This window comes from Pezoporus flaviventris, unplaced genomic scaffold, assembly GCF_033815535.1.
Source record: "Pezoporus flaviventris isolate CSIRO_AGI_PZ_B2104156 unplaced genomic scaffold, CSIRO_AGI_Pfla_v1 ptg000059l, whole genome shotgun sequence".
NCBI classification, from domain to species: domain Eukaryota; kingdom Metazoa; phylum Chordata; class Aves; order Psittaciformes; family Psittacidae; genus Pezoporus; species Pezoporus flaviventris.
The window spans coordinates 3,449,150-3,467,074 of NW_026892607.1; the positions used below are offsets into that span (position 1 = coordinate 3,449,150).

General features: G+C 49.9%; 1 protein-coding gene across 1 annotated transcript; it reads left to right on the top strand.

Annotated features, from left to right (window-relative positions):
• The first annotated feature begins 13,347 nt into the window (after positions 1-13,347).
• Positions 13,348-17,687, top strand: FPGT (fucose-1-phosphate guanylyltransferase). Its single transcript, XM_061469780.1, has 4 exons — positions 13,348-13,466; positions 13,570-13,737; positions 14,905-14,997; positions 15,948-17,687. The coding sequence occupies exons 1-4, from the start codon at positions 13,388-13,390 to the stop codon at positions 17,396-17,398; spliced, it is 1,791 nt and encodes a 596-aa protein (XP_061325764.1). The 5' UTR covers positions 13,348-13,387; the 3' UTR covers positions 17,399-17,687.
• Positions 17,688-17,925: the final 238 nt, after the last annotated feature.

Consider the following 17,925-nt stretch of genomic DNA (forward strand, 5'->3'; position numbering starts at 1 on the left):
AATTTAGTGTTTGCTGACAACTGACTGGGTAAGACAAGTCACCGACTGCTGTGTTGGGCTAAATCTCACAGCCCTTTGAAATGCCCCATCCCTGGCAGTGTTCAAGGCCAGGTTGGACACAGGGGCTTGGAGCAAGCTGCTCTAGTGGAAGGGGTCCCTGCCCGTGGCAGGGGATGAGCTGGGTGAGCTTTAAGGTCCCTCCCAGCACAAACCAGGCTGGGGTTCTGTGATTCCAGCAAACAGGATGTCAGCAGGCTGCGCTCGACACTCGATGCCACCACCCCCCAGGACTGCCCATTCCCACACACTGGTGAGTCCCCACAATGGCCCAAAGTCCGGAGCCAAGAACGTCCCTGGAGGCAGCACAAGCGCTCCATGGGATGCCAAGACCGAGCTCATCACGGCTCCCCCTGAGGTCAGACCAAGCCCTCCCAGAAGCCGTTGCTGGACCCTAAACTGTGTAACCAAATTCCAATGAGTGATTCCCGACAGACTCACAGCTTCCTACAGCAGCTGCTTCTTGGAATAGATTTAAAACCCAAAACTCCTGACAATGCAGAAATCACTGCACGAAACTGCACAAGTAGCAGATAATAACACAACTTGCATCTCTGCATGTCCCTGTTTGAAATGTATTCCTGTCTCCTACCAGCACTTCTGGTATTTCCCTGAAAATTATGCACCAGATTTACGTGAAACTGTGTATTTCATCTACTATTTCATACTTAAAATCCAATTTTCCTGCTTGTATAATCCAAATATAAACCAGATTGAAATAGCATCTCTGTCACTTTATTGATGAGGAGAACTTCCACAGCGTGGCCATGTGCAAGACTAGGAATTGTTTTTGCAGGGATTTGTTTGCAAAACAAGTGTTGTTTTAACACAGCTGTAGGGCCTCAGCTCTTCTCCTTGTGTGCCATAACAAAAAGCAGCGCAAGCAAAATCCAGCGCTCCAAAAGTTCCAACACATCCTTCCTCTGCCCAGGTTCTTGTAGTTTCACTGATGGCACTTTGGAGGTAGCGGGAACCAGGGCTCCATAAAACAGGGTGAGCCTTTCCCCTCTTGGCACAGGATCCCTGCTGGGATCCCTTCTCTGGGCACCCTGTGCCAGCGCCTCAGCACCCTCACAGGGAAGAGCTTCTGCCTAAGAGCTCAGCTCAGTCTCCCCTCGGGCAGGTTAAAGCCATTCCCCTTGGCCTGTCCCTACATCCCTTGTCCCAAGCCCCTCTCCAGCTTTCCTGCAGCCCCTTCAGGCACTGGAGCTGCTCTCAGGTCTCCCCTTCAGGAGCCTTCTCTTCTCCAGCTGCCCCAGCCCAGCTCCCTCAGCCTGGAAGATCCCCAAGGGAAGGACTAGCTGGCACTGGTACACCAGAATCATTAACTCCTGACTGCTGCACACACATCCTCACCAGCCCAGTTTCACCAACTGGCATTTGCAGTACATGTCCAAGTGCCACCCCAGCATGGGATGAGTTTTATATCACCCTGGAAGATGATGCACGATGCGACACACATTGGACATGAACGTGAGGATGGGTGTTAAGAACTAAACAATTAGAAAGCCTTTTTTTTTTTTTTTACAACAGAAAGGCCAATCATTACCAGCATTTGTGTGACTGGAGCTGCTTGTTTTACAGCCCAACTGTCATTTCTGCATCCAGATGTTTTCCTTTTCACTAATGGAACATAAAAGAACACTGAAGTGCCACCGGGAAGCCTCAGGCACACGCTCAGAGCCTCATCTGCTGCAGAGAGTAACCAAACTGGTAAGAACAATGCAGAGACCGGCTCAGCTCATCATACTCTTGTTAAAATACATGACATGAACCCAGGGAAAAAAGAGCACAGTCCTAATAAAAAGCTTCTTATACTCAAGCCAAACATTTCATAAGTTACCAAAGATTCAGAAGAAATGCTCTATGGACTTCTCTGCTCTTCTTGGAGCAGTGGAAACCAACGGAACTTTATTTGGAAAGACACATGACAAGAAAACCCCCAAACTTCAAGAACCACATAAATGGTTACTTCATTATGCCTGTGACTGAACACTCACTTCCCAGTGAGAGAAATGAGGCTAAACCTGCCTGCGCAGCTAGGTTTGCTTTTCAGGTCCAAATCAGCAGCATTGATAGCCCAAAATTAATCATCTCGCTCCCCATTATGGCAGGGATCGCCCACAGAAAGTCATTATGAAATTAAAATTGTCAAGCATAAACCCATTTAAAGGCAGCAGAGAGTGATGCTGGAGATAAATCACCTGCAGAGAAGGACCAAATCCAACAATCCCTCCAGCCCTCTTCCTCTGAACATTCCTTTATCTCTCACCTCCTTTTCTGCCATCTGGCCTACAAGGTATAATTTGTTATTTTTAAACTTAAAAGGAAAAACATCCCACTTCTGTTCTCTGAGGTGGAAATTATCATTAACTGAGAAGAGTGGGACAAGATCATCCTACCTTGAAACTGTAAAGGGCAAAAAGGTGCTGGAAAGGCAGAAAAGCAGGAAAGTTAGATCTAAAAAGGAGGCAAACTTTTTTCTTCTATTCATAAAAGTGGTTTTTCTAATGCTCTTTACACCTGATTGCACTCAGGCAGAGAAGCAGTTCTTATTTAAGCACCATGGAAGACAGCGCATCTGAGCACGTGCCTTGTGCTTGGTGTCAGGGAGCTCACGCATGCAGCAACACACCAGACACATGGGCACGACCTCGAGGTGACTGCAGTAAACACACAGAGCACGTAGCACATGGCTGTGCTTCAGCTGCAGCACCAGTGGGATCATACTGTGGTGACAGCACAACAGAAACTGCACCAAAACCACCCCTGCAGCACCCCCCTGCGCCCCATCCCTCTGCCTCCAGTCCCCTCCACTCTTCAAGAACTTGCTCTCTAGCTCCAGGACACTTAAAGGCCAGTGAATTATCAAGGCCTTGATAATTATGGATGGATTTACATACATAAATAGAGTATTTAAACCAAGGTCTACCTGCACCTCGTTGCTGTGCCGTATGTATGGGTAGGAACATCAGTGGCATCCCGGGATATACCAGGAGGCGGGGGCCAGCAGGTCCCTCTCCTTCACCCAGAACTGGAGCACAGGACCTGGTTCCCCAGCACAAGGGAAATGTGGGCACGCTGCAGAGAGCACAGCGAGGGGCCACCAAGGTGCTGCAGGACCTGGAGCATCTCTGCTGTGAGGAGGAGCTGGGGGAGCTGGGGCTGCTCAGTTGGAGCAGATCAGGCTCAGGGGGATGGAACCCACATGACATCCCTGCAGGGAGGGAATGAGGAGGATTCCAGAGGCGCTTCCAGAGATGCCCAGGGACAGGCCCAAAGGCACAAGCTGATGTGCAGGAAGGTCCCTCTGGACATCAGGAGACACTTTGTCACTGCGAGGGTGACCAAGTACAAGCAGGGGGTGGTGCAGACTCCATTCCTGGAGACATCCAGAACCAGTCTGGACACAGCTCTGGGCTACCAGCTCTGGGCTACCAGCTCTGGGTGGCCCTGCCTGAGCATAGGACTGGACCAGGTGATGTGCACAGGTCTCTTCCAACCTCAGCCACTCTGTGATTCTGTGACAACTCCCTATATGCAGCCTCTGTTTGATCAGACTAAGCCAGAATTCTTGGATTGGTGCCTTCCTTGGCTGCAAAGCTCATCTTTCTTAGGTGAAAACATTGTGACCAGTGGCAGGGACTCATTTCCCAGTCAAACTCTTTCCACCCTGAGTGTGCTGCTCCTGGTTAGTGATGTGATACATGAGGTTTTCCCTATCATCACACACTGAGGGTGTGCTTTGACTGTCAATTAATTTGTCTTCATCCCTGACACAACGTCTCTGCAGTGGAAGTTCAGGCAAAGCAATTCTACTGTAAAAACAACCAAACCACCTTAGTGACTCCTTCGCAGTGCATAAAGAAGCAGGTGGTGCTCAGGACCGGAATAAAGCAGAGTTAATTCTTTTGATGCAGCTGAAATTCAGTGAGCCACTGCACAAAAACACTCATTTAATGAAATATCTAGTCTGAAATTTTGGACAAATCTAAGCGTATTTCATATTGAAATGCATATTTCAACCCCTCAGTGCCTGTTTAACACAGCCTCAGCGAGGTGGGTGACTAACGAGGGGGGCTCACATGCAGCGTGCAGGGAGTTATGCAGAGCCAGTACAAACACAAGCGCCGTCTCAGGCCCTTTGGACATGAATGCTGCAAACCAGGGTGGGCACTGACTGGGAGGCACTGACTGCCTGCCAGCAGGACCAAGGAAAACAGACTAAAGCTCTGCTTGGGTCAGTCAGAGCCAGACCCATCCAGTGTAGGCCATGTGCGGCTGCTTGTACGGTGAACCTGAGACAGGGAACGCATCCCAGCGTTCCTGCTTGCCTGCTCGTACAGATTCCCTCCTTTCCATGGATGTTAACAGAGTAATGCAGCATTCTGTAAGCATGACTGAGCCTTCCCTCTCTTCAGCTGTTTACAGCCAAGAGTCCTACCTGGGTTTCACGAGTTATGTATTTATTCTCCCTTGAATAGCATTAGACACGACCGGCCTCTCATAGAGCCCAAGCAGCGATGGCAGTGATAACCAGAACCGAATCCAGGACGTACCGCCAACAGGAGCGGGTTTTCCTCATTAGCTGTCAGGAGAAGATTGATTTTCCAGATTAGATGGTAGGAAAACCAAGATTTTTCCAGATGAGATCTTAGGCAGTTCTTCCCTGGGAGGTGCTGAGGCACTAGCACATGTTCTTACAACATTAAACATGGGTTTCCCTATGTCTCATATTCATAATGTTCCATACATTCAGCATATGAAAATGAGTTCAATTCTAAAATTACCAGTTTCTGTGACTTCCATTACTCCTCACACAGCGGCACTTCAAAACTAAAACCACACGGTATGGGTTCACCTGCTGCCTAATTTAAATGTGGGGCTGCTACTGATGGATCATCACTTATTCTCAATTCATTTACACAGCTATCCCCTGCTTACATGTAGGGACTGATTTCAATGTACCAGAAATAAGAAATAGGATGGTTTTCATAAAATACACTTTGTCCTGAAAGCTTTGACTCTGCTATGAAAACAAGAGTTTAATCAAATGAAACATGGTCTGGAAGAGATGTTCAATTTCCATGGAAGCCCCGGCCAGGCGCAGTTACTGTCCTGGAAGTGTAAAGAATTAAATGCATCGTTCTTTGAATGTGTTGCACAATACATCAAAATGGACAAAACATCATCTGCAAAGGAGTTGATATTAACATAATAATGACCTGGGTTTGAGCCTGTATGGAGACACGGAGGGTTTTATGGTAATGTGTAATATGGCAATAAAACACTGCAGAATGCACAAGCATGAAGAACAAAAACACTAAAGGTTCCTGTGCTGAGCAGATTTGCTCCAAGTGCAGCTGTGGTGAGGAACTGCAGCTACTTGCCTCAGCCTGAAAGCGACTGGGGCAGCAGCACCATTCCTCTGCTCACCTGGAACAGGAGCACAAGACTGGGACAGAACACAGAGGGCAACCTGCTTAAGTCCTATTTCACAGGATCATAGAACCATGGAACCGTTTGTGTTGGAAGGGACCTTAAAGCTCCTCCAGCTCCAACCCCTGCCACGGGCAGGGACCCCTTCCACTAGAGCAGCTTGCTCCAAGCCCCTGTGTCCAACCTGGCCTTGAACACTGCCAGGGATGGGGCAGCCACGGCTTCTCTGGGCACCCTGTGCCAGCGCCTCAGCACCCTCACAGGGAAGAGCTTCTGCCTAAGAGCTCATCTCAGCATCCCCTCGGGCAGGTTAAAGCCATTCCCCTTGGCCTGTCCCTGCAGGCCCTTGCCCAAAGCCCCTCTCCAGGTTTCTTCTTTGTACCTTTGTAAATAATTTTTTCCTAATACCTAATCTAAACCTGCCCTCTCATTATACAAACTAATGAGCACCAGCAGCCCACTACAGAGGAACAGAACATTCCAGAGATGCTATTTCTCCATTTTAGCCCTTTTCCCCTCAGACACCCAGAAGACATGTCCAAGAGCTGTAGTGGTTCATGCTCTGGTGAGGTGGTGCCTGCTGCCAGGCTCTTCAGACACCACCCAAACAGCATGATCCATCATTTACAACAGCTTCTGAGACACTGAAGGCACCTCTGGGTCCTCCAGGTCCCCACACCACATCCCACCATGGCACAGTATTTAACAACCTGCCTCACCAGCCTCCCCGTCGGAGACACACAGCATTCCTGCTCTGAGGCTTTAGCTGTGTACCTGGAGCGAGAGAGGCTTTAATTGTGTATCTGGAGTGAGAAAATGTCGCTCTCCCAGTGGAAAAACCTGAGCTTTCGAAACGTCACCAATGCCATCACTCTTCAGGCTCAGTGGTTCAAGGACACTGTCACTGGGAACCCATGGCTCTAAGCTTTTTCATTTATCCACTAAGGAAAATAGAGGAAAACATCGCTGCAGCAAATGGAAATCAGAAGGATCAATGGGCAGAAAAGGAGCGCCAGGATCCACGGTCTGTCCTGGTGAAAACTGATGGACAGAAAATACTGTACTGCAAGCAATGGGTACCCAAAGCTGAGGCTGCACCTAAACCACCACCCATATTGGGAAGGGAAGGAGTAACCTAACCTCAAACCCGACCTTTCACTGTCTGTGGTGCACAATGCTGAGCGACTGCTCCTCCACCTGAGGCCTTGTAGCAGTCTCCCAGTGGTGCGGAGGGGCTTTGGGCAACAACTGTATGTTCAAACATCAAACTGCAGAGAGCCTCCAGGACGTTGCTCCAGTCCAAGTGCAACAGTGATGGTGGGGAACAGGTATCTGGTAAAAGCACAGCTAAACACACAAGGTGGGAAGAAAAGCACACCAAATAAACCACGTCACCCAGAGAGCCCGGATGCACTACACTGAGTGATCAGAAGAGGCTTCAATGAGGAAATGTTTTGACCAACAGAGCTGCAGCTGTAACATCCATTTGCTTCAAGCAGTAAATCCACACGAAGTGGGGTAACATCTGTGAACAGCTCCAGCCCTGACAAAACTGAAATCCTCATATACAAACATGATACAGTTATCCAGTGGAATAAAGACAGATATCACATGCTTCTTGCTTTTTAATACCGTTACTGCAGTGATTGCTCCTGTAGTTACAAACTATGGGCAGGTTTACATGCAAATGAAGTTATTTCACATCTTCCCCATGAAACAGAATCAAGTTCTTAACAACGTAAGCGAGGAAATGAAAAGGCAGTGATGATTCCATGTGCAGCAGAGATGCTCTTTGCAGCGCTTGTTTTCTGCATTCACCTGACTTTAACAAATTAAACTCATTACTTTAGTACACAAGTGCCGAGACTCCACAAGTTCACCCTCTGTGGCAAAGGAAGTATCTTGTGAACGCAGCATGTGCGCCATCCCAATACGTACAGCTCCAACGTCCTTGAGTGCATCAGCATGAAAGACACCAAGCCCAGGGCCATGCAGATCCAATGTTCTGCCTCACAGCACAGTCACCGAGTGTTTCCGATTTGAGCTGCTTTCTCATGTCTTTTGGGAAAAGCAAATAACACAGATTTACATATCTCATAGCACTGGTGGGCTCACATAGCCTGTAAAATCACGTTACGCCGCGTTAAGATGCTCTGCTCTACGCACAGAATTTTTCATACTACTTTTGTTACTCAAAGTATTTTTTAAATGAATAGCATGTTTCAAAGTATGGATTAAACAACGATTGGCTGTCAACGGGCCCTTGCAATTATCTCATGAGCAAGAGGTTTGTTCCATCAGAAGGGACCTGGGTGAAGCTGAGAGATCATTCACAAAAGCAGGGTCAGAAATTTCAGAAGGCAGTTTCAGTGCTCCTGGTGGTGGCTTTGCTGTCCTCAGCCACCACCCAGTGACAAACAGCCCACAGAGAACCACTGTCCTGGCCAGCCAGTCAGGTGAGAGCCCGGCTGTGCTAAAGTCATGGCTTTTGCTGAACATTTGCAACAAAAACCAACTTCACCAAGAAATGCCTCTGGGCAGCCAGTTCTGATGAAAGATTTCACATGCCACTGGCCTGGCAAATGGAAAACATGGCACAGTTGTTATAGGCTTAGAGGATGGTCAGAAGCAGGAGAAGGAGCTGCTCCCTATCTGCTTTCAGGCAAAGGATGTGGGGTACCAAACACAAATGGCAATGAAAAAGCTTAAAGGGACTCCCACAAAGAACAAATGGGGAGGTTTTGGAAAGCCCAAGGCAAAGCCTGGAGTGCAAGCAGAGGTAAGCATTAAACAAGATTTCTTCTGCACAGAGAGCCAAGGAAGGGCCAGTTCTTGGCATGCAGAAAGGACCCCGTACTGGAACCCAATGTTAGTTCTGTTAATGTTCTGTATCCCAAACTGGGAAACTCAATTGGTTGAACATGTACAGAGGGGTCATTTGTGATCTTCTCTGTGTTCAGCCACAGGATGCACCCAGAGGTGCTGACAGACATGAATGGCAAGAGAATTGGGAGCTCGGTGTGAGCCAAGTGGGCTGCACATTTTCAGTGAAGCATTGTTCTTCATGCTTCATGTTCTGAAGGACATCACACAGCTCCACTACATGACCTCAAAAACGTCGTTATGCAGCCACAATAAACACCCATTTTCAGCAACAGATCCACAGTCCTATCAGACTGAACACAGTTCCATCAAATATTGTACTAAGGACTAGTCAAAGCCAGGCAACTAGAAAAACTAGTCATGCCCAAACCCATCAGATAACAGCATGCCAGAGCTGGCCACCTCTCTAGCACCAGCAGAGACCTCAAGGAGATGACAATGGCAGAAACATTTCCATTTGGCAGATAGTTTCCACCTCCCACCAATTCTCTCTTCAGAAACACCCAGTGCTTGGAGGGAGCAGATGCTGCCCCCCACAACGTGCCTACAGGCTGCCTGCAGGCTCAGTGCAGCATCAGACAAAGCACGGTCTGTCACATTGGGACTGAAAGATGAATGCCTAAGTCATGTCTCCTGTTTCATTATCACATGGATACAGTACACTGAATTCCTTCATGCTTCCCAACACACCGGACTTTGAAGGTGCCTTATCTGAAATAATGATGAAAATTCATCCTCTGGGAAAATACAATTTATTAACACCTAAGATTATAACCCATCCCACAGGCCAGCTCAATACTGGAACAATGTACCGACCAGACGAGGGCTGAGCCTGGCCTTCACGATGGTCACACCAACTCAAACCAGGCATTCCTGGAGCCATTCAGTGCAGCACCATTGTTTTACACATCTAACAGATCCGGGCCTGCTGCAGTCCACCCACAAACCTGGAGGTTTTTGGAGCAGGTTGTTCCCAGCAGCACTGCAGCAGTTTTCTGTTTCTGGCTTGTTCTGCCTCATTCCCTCCCCAGCACATACAAAGCTCAGAAGGGCTAAAGTGAAGCTGCTGATTAAAGTTCACCTTCCACTCCCAGAACTGAAGGACTAAATAGTAGATCACTAGGAGATGAAAACTGAGAACTGGAGAACATGAATACCTGTGGAAAATCCTTCCCAGTTCGTGTGGGGCAGGGGAAGCAGCAGATGCCAGATGAAGCATTTCATCAGCAGTAGGAACAATAACCCACCACCCTGCAAGCTGTGATACCACTCATCTACTGCTTATTTATTCCATTTAAAGCATGCACAAGACACTCACAGGCAGCTGAGTCCCCATTTTCTCTGTACAGCAAACATTTGTTGTTTTCAAGCTACAGCCCTTAAGCCAAATTCACTTCAATGCCAGAACCTCTGGAATTCACATGTAACAAACCACAGTTATCATCGTCATCCTCTCCACTCACCCATAAAGGAGGGGAGACTCCAAGCATTGTTTCAGCTGGTTCCAGCCTCCCGCCCCCCCCCCCCCCCCCCGGAGAGCAGGGAGGTATTTGTGCCTTTTTAGCACAAATGGCGAAATCTCTGCCAGCCCAGGATGTAACCGAGGGAAAGGAATGAACACACAGAGTCACAGGAGCTTCCTCTCTGAAGAAATCAGCTTTATTCAGAATACACAATGCTTTCCCAGTTACACAAGCCTAAAGATCAACAGATTTGGGTTTGCGCCTTCACAAAGCAGTATTATTTACCTGAGGTGTGTGGAGCTCCAGCATGCCACCAAGGGAACCAGCACTGATAACAGAAGTATGTGAGAGGATGAAGTGGAAAAACAGTGCTGCAAATACCCCCCAGTTTTCAGGCACAGCCCATTTAACTGAACTGACCTGACCCTCCGAGGTTCATACAACAGACTCTGAACAATAACATTCAAGTATCAGATCTTTTGGATTAGAAACAAGATACTCAGTATTCCGTTAACTTCCTCATGATCCTTCTCTTCTTTGATTTACCCCTCAGAGATCCAGGGAAAGAATACAGAGACTGTGTAAAGGGCTGTGTGCTCAGCTTCTAAAGAAACATTTCAGACAACTGAAGAAAACATCCAGGTATTTGTTTTAACACTTCTTACAAAATACCATACACTCACAGGGTAGAAAACCCTCCCCTGGCACTAACTGTTGCAGCAAGAAAGCGTTAACAGCACATAAAAGAGTCCCAGAAAGGACCCTACTACTGCTGGCATGATCCCATAGCACTCACCTTTCACTGACTCAGCCAACTCCTCCTCACAGATACAAGGGGCTGGCATCAACCCACTTGCCCTACCTGACAAAGGGACGGCAGCAGGACCCGACAGACCTGGGCAGTGTTCAGAGACATGCAACAATGTGCTCCTTCTGCTGGTTTGTCACCACAAGTCCCAAGGAAAACTGCAAAGAGTCACAGAATTACCGGATGGTTTGGGTTGGAAGAGACCTTAAAGGCCATACACTTCTAACCCCCTGCACAGGCAGGGACACCTTCCACTACAGCAGGTTGCTCCAAGCCCTATCCAGCCTGGCCTTGAACACTGCCAGGGATGAGCTTTAAGGTCCCTTCCAACCCAAACCACTCTCTGAGTCCATCAGTGTAAAATACTGCTGATAAAACTATGAGTAACCACCCAGTGGCAGTATTTTTAAAAGAAGTGATTACCAGGAATACTTGGATCAAGAGTTACTCCTGACTTGGCTGATCTCACAGAGCACATTGGGATGCCTGACTACAGACGAAAAGCTCCAAGCAAAACTTCTGTTGAACTGCAGCAATATCTCATTGCATGCATTGGGGTCCCAATTACAGCTTCAAAGGCTTGCTGCAGTTACAAAGAAATAAGTATTATTGGCAGTAAACATTAACTACTTTGTACCTCCAGTAGCTCCGTACAGGACTTGTAAATTAGCAGAGATTTTTGATCCCACTGTGAAAATTGTCTCACTGTTGAGGGGAACGTGTGAGTTACAATAGATACCTCTCCCAAACAGTATTTATTATATACAGTGACTCAGAGAGACAAGCTGTATATATTATGTACACAACTCAGGGACAGATCAAGACACATGCAGTCAATAAGGGGGAACCCACCACTGCACCACTGGGAAATCCTTTAATCTCAATTCCTCTTTTCCAAATCAGAAAGCTAGGAGTTCTCCCTTTGCAAATAAACCACTCGTAAGGGATGGGACAGGAGAAAACATGCTGGCCAAGATGTGAGGGCTCCCAGCTCTGCTAAAAACCCTTCATTCTTCTGACTTAAACCAGAAAACATTTGCTTAGTACCTACTGCCTTTTTTAAAGCGATGGTTGAGGCAGATTCTCATCGGGTTCATGAAACCCAGCCAGCTGATGGGCTTCAGCACTCACACTAATCAGCCGGAAGGTAAAAAGGGAAACACAGTAGTGTAACAAACCTTACACCTCTAAAGCTTGGCTTGGGCACCAGAAGCTTTTCTCATCGAGGTCAGAGTCATCAACAATGAACACTCAAGGCAAAGAGAAGAGCAAACATACAGCTCCAACCACACAGACCATGTCGCTCCCTGAGTAAGCTGAGAACATACGTCAGGATCAAACACATCTGTGGTGGGCACTGCCCCGACTACAGCAGTTACCACCTGCATCACAGGGACACCTCAAACCTGAAGCAGTGAAGTATCCATCTTTTTTCTTTAGTCTCCCCTGTCAGTGGTTTACACTCAGGAAAAAATATTTTGTGACTTTTTAACTTCCCGAATTCCCTTCCTCAGTAGCTCCTGCACTGCTTTTACAGCTACTTTTTATTGTGAGATTCATGCATAACAAGATTGTATCAAGACAAACCCTCCTCATTTCCATCTGTATTTGGCATCTGCAGTCTCAGCAGACTCTCAGCTCAGGAGGACAGATGAAGCCCACGGATTAGAAATCACATCTAGGGCAGTGGGAAGGACTCTCAGCAGGGTGAATACTGCCAGCAGACCGCAGGCAGTGACACACAGTGAAAGAGCTGCAGTGAGCCCGCGCAGGATGGGCTCAACCCACCAAACCCTGCTGGGCTCAGCGACTGAACTCCAGGTACAGCCAGGGAGTGCAAACACAAACGGGTCAGGTACAGACAAGGAAGACTTAAGCGGGCTAATTCATGTGCAATGAGGATCCTGCTCCTAATTAGATTACCAAACCAGCAATTTAACTTGCCCTGCTCCCTCCTGTGACCGCCGCGGAGTCGAGATGAGCCCCAAGCCTCAAAACGCGGATCTGTTCCACAAACACCGCCCAGAGCCATCAGCAGACCCTGCGCTCCACGTGGGACCACCGTTCTGAGGCAGCAAAGTACTCCCAAACGGAGCCCACACACGATTTCCACAGGTTGCATAAGTACAGAGAACAGGGAAGAAGCTTCTTTAATGCCCGTTTGCAGTACGCGACCTCTTGGGCACATGTGAAGACACACCGGCAGGCGCCACCGGAGCCCCGCGTCCTCTGCCCGAACAAAACTCCACTTGAAATAGCTGCAACCTAGAAGTCAGAGCACAGGGACTGATCCAAGTAACAGAGAAGGGAGAAAGGGAAGGAAGCACAGCGCGCAGGCAGCATCAGCAAGGGGGGAGACCCCTCTCCCCAGGCCAGACAGAGACCCTGGTGCAGCATCACCCCACGGGGGAGCCGGACCGCAGAGAACTCCCAATAGACGGAAAAGGAACCGGCGCCTGCTCGTACCCGCACGGTGCCTCCCTTCTAAGGCGAGGGGTGCCCAAGGCCGCACCGAACACACCCAAAACCGAGCTCCGCGCCGGCGCCGCGGGGCAGACCCGGGTTAAGGGCGCCCGCCCCGCCTCTCCCCGCTCGGCTCTTCCGGGTCGGGCGCACGGAGGCCGCCTCGGGCTCTGGTTCTAGCAGCGGAACCGCCACCGCCACCGCCACCGCCACCAGCTCCACCTCCGCCAGCACCAGCGGGTCCCGGTGCCCGCTCCGCCCGGGCAGTGCGGCCATGCCGGTGGCGGGCGAGCGGAGCGCGGCGCGGCGGGAGGCCACGGAGCGACGGCTGGCGCGGTTCGCGGCGCTCCGAGGTGGGACGCGGCGGGGACGGGGGCCCGGCCCCCTGCGGGGGGGCCGCGGATGGGAGCCCCTGGTCCGGCCGCGCTGACTGAGGCGCCGCCGCTGTGCCCGCAGGGAAGCCCGCCCGCCCCGGCCGGTTCTGGGACGTGGTGGCGCTGACGGCCGCGGACGCGGGGCAGGCGCTCGCCTACCGGGAGCAGCTGGACGCGAAGCTGCGCAGGAGGGAGCTGCCGCTCGGGCCGCGGTACCTCGTGTTCGCCGACCCGCCCGGACACAAGGCCGGTGGGTACCGGTCCGGGGCGAGCCGCGGGGTGAGCCCAGCGCCGTGCGGGGCATGGCGGGGGTCGGGGGCGGCCGAAGGATCCGGCTGCGCAGCACAGCGACTTGAGAGGCTGCTGCGCGGGTGTGCAGTTGCCTGGTGCACTGGTTTGATGCGCTAGTGGCCATGTAATGCAGCGCTGTGCTTACTTGCAGTCAGGTAGAAGCAGGCTTTGCGCTGGTGTCCTGTGTCAGCTGCTTCGTGCGCAGCAAGGGCTCCGAAGTGCTGCACAAGTATTCATTAAACCCCAAGCGTAGGGTCTAGCCCCGTTAAATAGGATGTAGCTTTGATTCAGTTGTGCAGCTGCTGACACCAGGGGTGGCGGCGTTTGTCACTTTCATTACACTTCCCAGTGTAATACGTGGGGGCCCTGTCAGGGTGGTGTGAGTGTTGATGCACTGCGTGGTTCTGCCACGTGGATCATATGGAATACGAGTAACGCTAACTCACGCTTTCTGTAAATTAGCGCTGTTTACTTTAACCTCACTGCTTAACTAATTGGAATATCACAGAACCCCAGCCCGGTTTGTGTTGGAAGGGAGCTTAAAGCTCATCCAGCTCCAACCCCTGCCACGGGCAGGGACCCCTTCCACTAGAGCAGCTCGCTCCAAGCCCCTGTGTCCAACCTGGCCTTGAACACTGCCAGGGATGGGGCAGCCACGGCTTCTCTGGGCACCCTGTGCCAGTGCCTCAGCACCCTCACAGGGAGGAACATGTTTTAGTATTTTACCTGATGTGCAGCCAAAGCCTAGAAGAAAGTATCCTGAGTGTCCGTAACATCACCCTGTAGTTCTTCATTCCTGCTCACTTTGCTGTAGAAAGTAACTGATCTCAGCAGTCTTTCCGCAGTGTGGAGTAACAGGCAGAGATTGATTTTCAGAAATCTAGCAATTTGAAGTTCTCAGAGAACATAAAAATATCCCAAACCATTTCCTCATATCCCAGACATTTTTCTTCATATCCCAAGCATTATTCGTCATATCCCAGACATTTTTCCTCATATCCATATTGCAAAGGTCAGCAGTGCTGGAGTTGTGGTTGGCTTGTGCCCAGTGCTGGGGGAGCTCAGAGGGTGGCTGGCAGGGAAAGCATTGAGCTTTCTGGCAGGTACTAAACTATTTTTTCTGCAGGAAATGGTGGATCAACTCTTCATGTTCTTCAGTGCCTGGAAGACCTGTATGGTGACAACTGGACATCCTTTATTGTACTGCTCATTCATTCTGGTAAATTCCAGTTTACATTTCTCACTGCAATGGTACACGATTTGGTTACTATATTAACATGTGCTCTTCCTTGTGAGGTGTTGAGGTGCTGGCACAGGGTGCCCAGAGAAGCTGTGGCTGCCCCATCCCTGGCAGTGTTCAAGGCCAGGCTGGATACAGGGGCTTGGAGCAAGCTGCTCCAGTGGAAGGGGTCCCTGCCTGCGGCAGGGCTTGGAGCTGGATGAGCTTTAAGGTCTCTTCCAACCCAAACCAGTCTGGGATTCTGTGATCCGGTTGAGTTTAGATTGGCAGTTGGGAGGTACTGCTGTCACCTGAGTATTTCTTCTCAGCACTTGCATTGTTCTGTCAAACCATGGAGGAAGGAGTGTAATTCCAAGTGTCTGAATTCAGCTGCTGCCCTGAAATACCCTGTAAGGAACATGTGGCCCCTTTGGGAGGGACCTAGAGCCCTCAGTACTAAGGGCAGGTGGAGCACTCACTGCATTATCCAACTAGAACACTTCCAAAAGGGGCATCAGTTTTTCAGAGTGGAAAGGAGCCAGGTAACGTGTCCGCTGCCCAAACCGCTGCTGCTTTGCCTCAGCTCTGGCTTAAAATTCCCAGTGGGTGTGGGGGTCCTCCTTATTCTCAATCTAAAATTAAGCATCTGCTTGCTTCATTTGAGTTACAGACAAGGGGTCTGTGTTCCAAAGTAAAGACGAAACAGAACACACCACCATTTTAACATAAGTTATTTATGGCGTGTTAAATTGTGGGCATCAGGTCACATCTGCTTTGAGAAATGCTTGAATGACTGATGTATTTGTACATCTGTCATTGTTTGGTGCATACTCAGTATATGACCAAGCTGGGGTTTGAACCTTTGTGCACTCATAAAATAGCTGCAAAGCTTTAGCTTTTGCTCCCGTACGCAGTGTCTCTGTGTAACTAAAACTGTGCTTTTCCTCAAGGCGGTTACAGTCAGCGTTTGCCCAGTGCAAGTGCCCTGGGAAAGGCATTCACAGCTCTGCCGCTGGGTGATCCCATGTACCAGATGCTGGACCTGAAGCTGGCCATGTACATCGATTTCCCCAGCCACATGAAGCCGGGCGTTCTCGTTACGTGTGCGGATGACATCGAGCTGTACAGCACTGGAGTTACAGAGACGGTCACCTTTGATAAGCCTGGATTCACTGCCTTGGCTCACCCTTCGGAGCTGGCCGTGGGGACCACTCATGGAGTGTTTGTTTTAGATCCAGCCGGTTTCTCAGGAAAGGGAGGACTCGAATACACATCTTGCCATCGCTTCCTGCACAAACCTGCTGTTGAGACCATGCGGCAGTGCGGGGCCGTGTACATGAGAGGGAATGGTTCTTTGCCAACTGCCCCCGGAGACCGTGGGGACTCGGAAATGGGCTCTGAGTGTGTGTACACAGACAGTATATTTTACATGGACCATAGCACTGCAAAGCAGCTGCTGGCATTTTATAAGCAGATGGGCACTCTTTGCTGTGAAATAGATGCTTATGGCGACTTCCTGCAGGCCCTGGGACCTGGAGCCACGCAAGACTACACAACAAACACAAGCAGCATCAGCGTCACAAAAGAGGGATCACAGTTGATAGAGGTGCGGCAGAAGCTGTACTCTCTCCTCAAAGGAACTGCACTTAATGTTGTAGTCTTGAACAACTCCAAGTTCTACCACATTGGAACGACTGAGGAGTATTTGTTCCATTTTACGTCTGACAGCAAACTGAAGTCTGAGCTTGGCTTGCTGCCTGTGGCCTTCAGCATCTTTCCTGACAGGGCATTGGCTCAAACAGCGAGTGTCATGCACAGCATTCTGGAGCCAGGGTGTCTTGTAGGACCTGGATCCATCATCGAGTACTCCAGGATTGGGCCTGAGGTCTCTGTAGGGGAGGGCAGCATTATTAGTGGGTCGGATATAAGTGGGAAAGTAGATGTTCCCTCGCACTGCTTTCTGAGCGCGCTGAGTGTAGAAGCTGACCGTGAGGTGCAGTATGTGAGCATGGTGTTCGGTGTGGAGGACGACTTGAAGAAGAGCGTGAAGGTGCTGTCCGACGTCGGTGCCCTGCGGTTTTGTGGCGTCAGCTTGCCGGAGTGCCTGGAGCTCTGGGGTGTGCAGGTGTCGGAGCAGCTCTTCTCCAGCGAGAGCACAGGCTTGAGCTTGTGGACCGCGAGGCTCTTCCCCGTCTGCTCCACGCCGGCGGAATCAGTCCGCGTGTCGCTGCAGATGGTGCATTCCGTGCAGCACACGTCACGTCTCGCATTGCACGGCCTCAGGCGCTTGTCTGTGCAGGAGATGCTCAGGTGCAAAGAGGTCGGGGGCATGATGAAGTTCAGGAAGCAAATTTATGATGAAATCCATCTACGAAGGCGAAAAGAGAAGTCTGATCTGTAGAACGAGCAGTGCTTGAGCAAACGCCCGATGTTGGTGTGAGGGTGGTTGGTACTGCCCAGCTTCTGAAAATCGTCAGAGGAAAGCACACGGATCTTGTCTGTGGTTTCGTCAGAGGAGGAAGTGTGAACCTGCATTAGCAGCGTTGTAGCATGGCACGAATGGTGCAGCGAATGCAGATGAACTGTTCTTTTGATGAGAAGAGCATGGAACTGTTTCAGATCTCTGCAGACTCTGATGGGTGACTTTTCCTGGTCACTGTGTTCTGTGGCCTTTGCAGGAGAGGTGTGATACAGAGCAGATTCATGGACATTTCACTGGCAACTGCTGTAGAAACTTTTCAGCATGGGCTTAGCTGCAGCAGCACAGCGTGATAACTCCAAGTTTCTCTCCTTTCACCTGACTTTTTAGTGATGTGTCAAACGGGTACAGGTACACTTATTAAAAGTACTTTTTAAATCCAGACATCCTGTCTTTAGCATTAATCATTTTCTTTCTCTGTTTTGTAATTTTTCTTCTTTGGTTTCATC

Coding starts and splice junctions, on each gene's coding strand:
- FPGT (XM_061469780.1), top strand. CDS start 13,388: ATGCCGGTGGCGGGCGAGCGGAGCGCGGCGCGGCGGGAGGCCACGGAG. Junction 13,467..13,569: donor GCGGTTCGCGGCGCTCCGAG/GTGGGACGCGGC, acceptor CTGTGCCCGCAG/GGAAGCCCGCCCGCCCCGGC. Junction 13,738..14,904: donor CCCGCCCGGACACAAGGCCG/GTGGGTACCGGT, acceptor TTTTTTCTGCAG/GAAATGGTGGATCAACTCTT.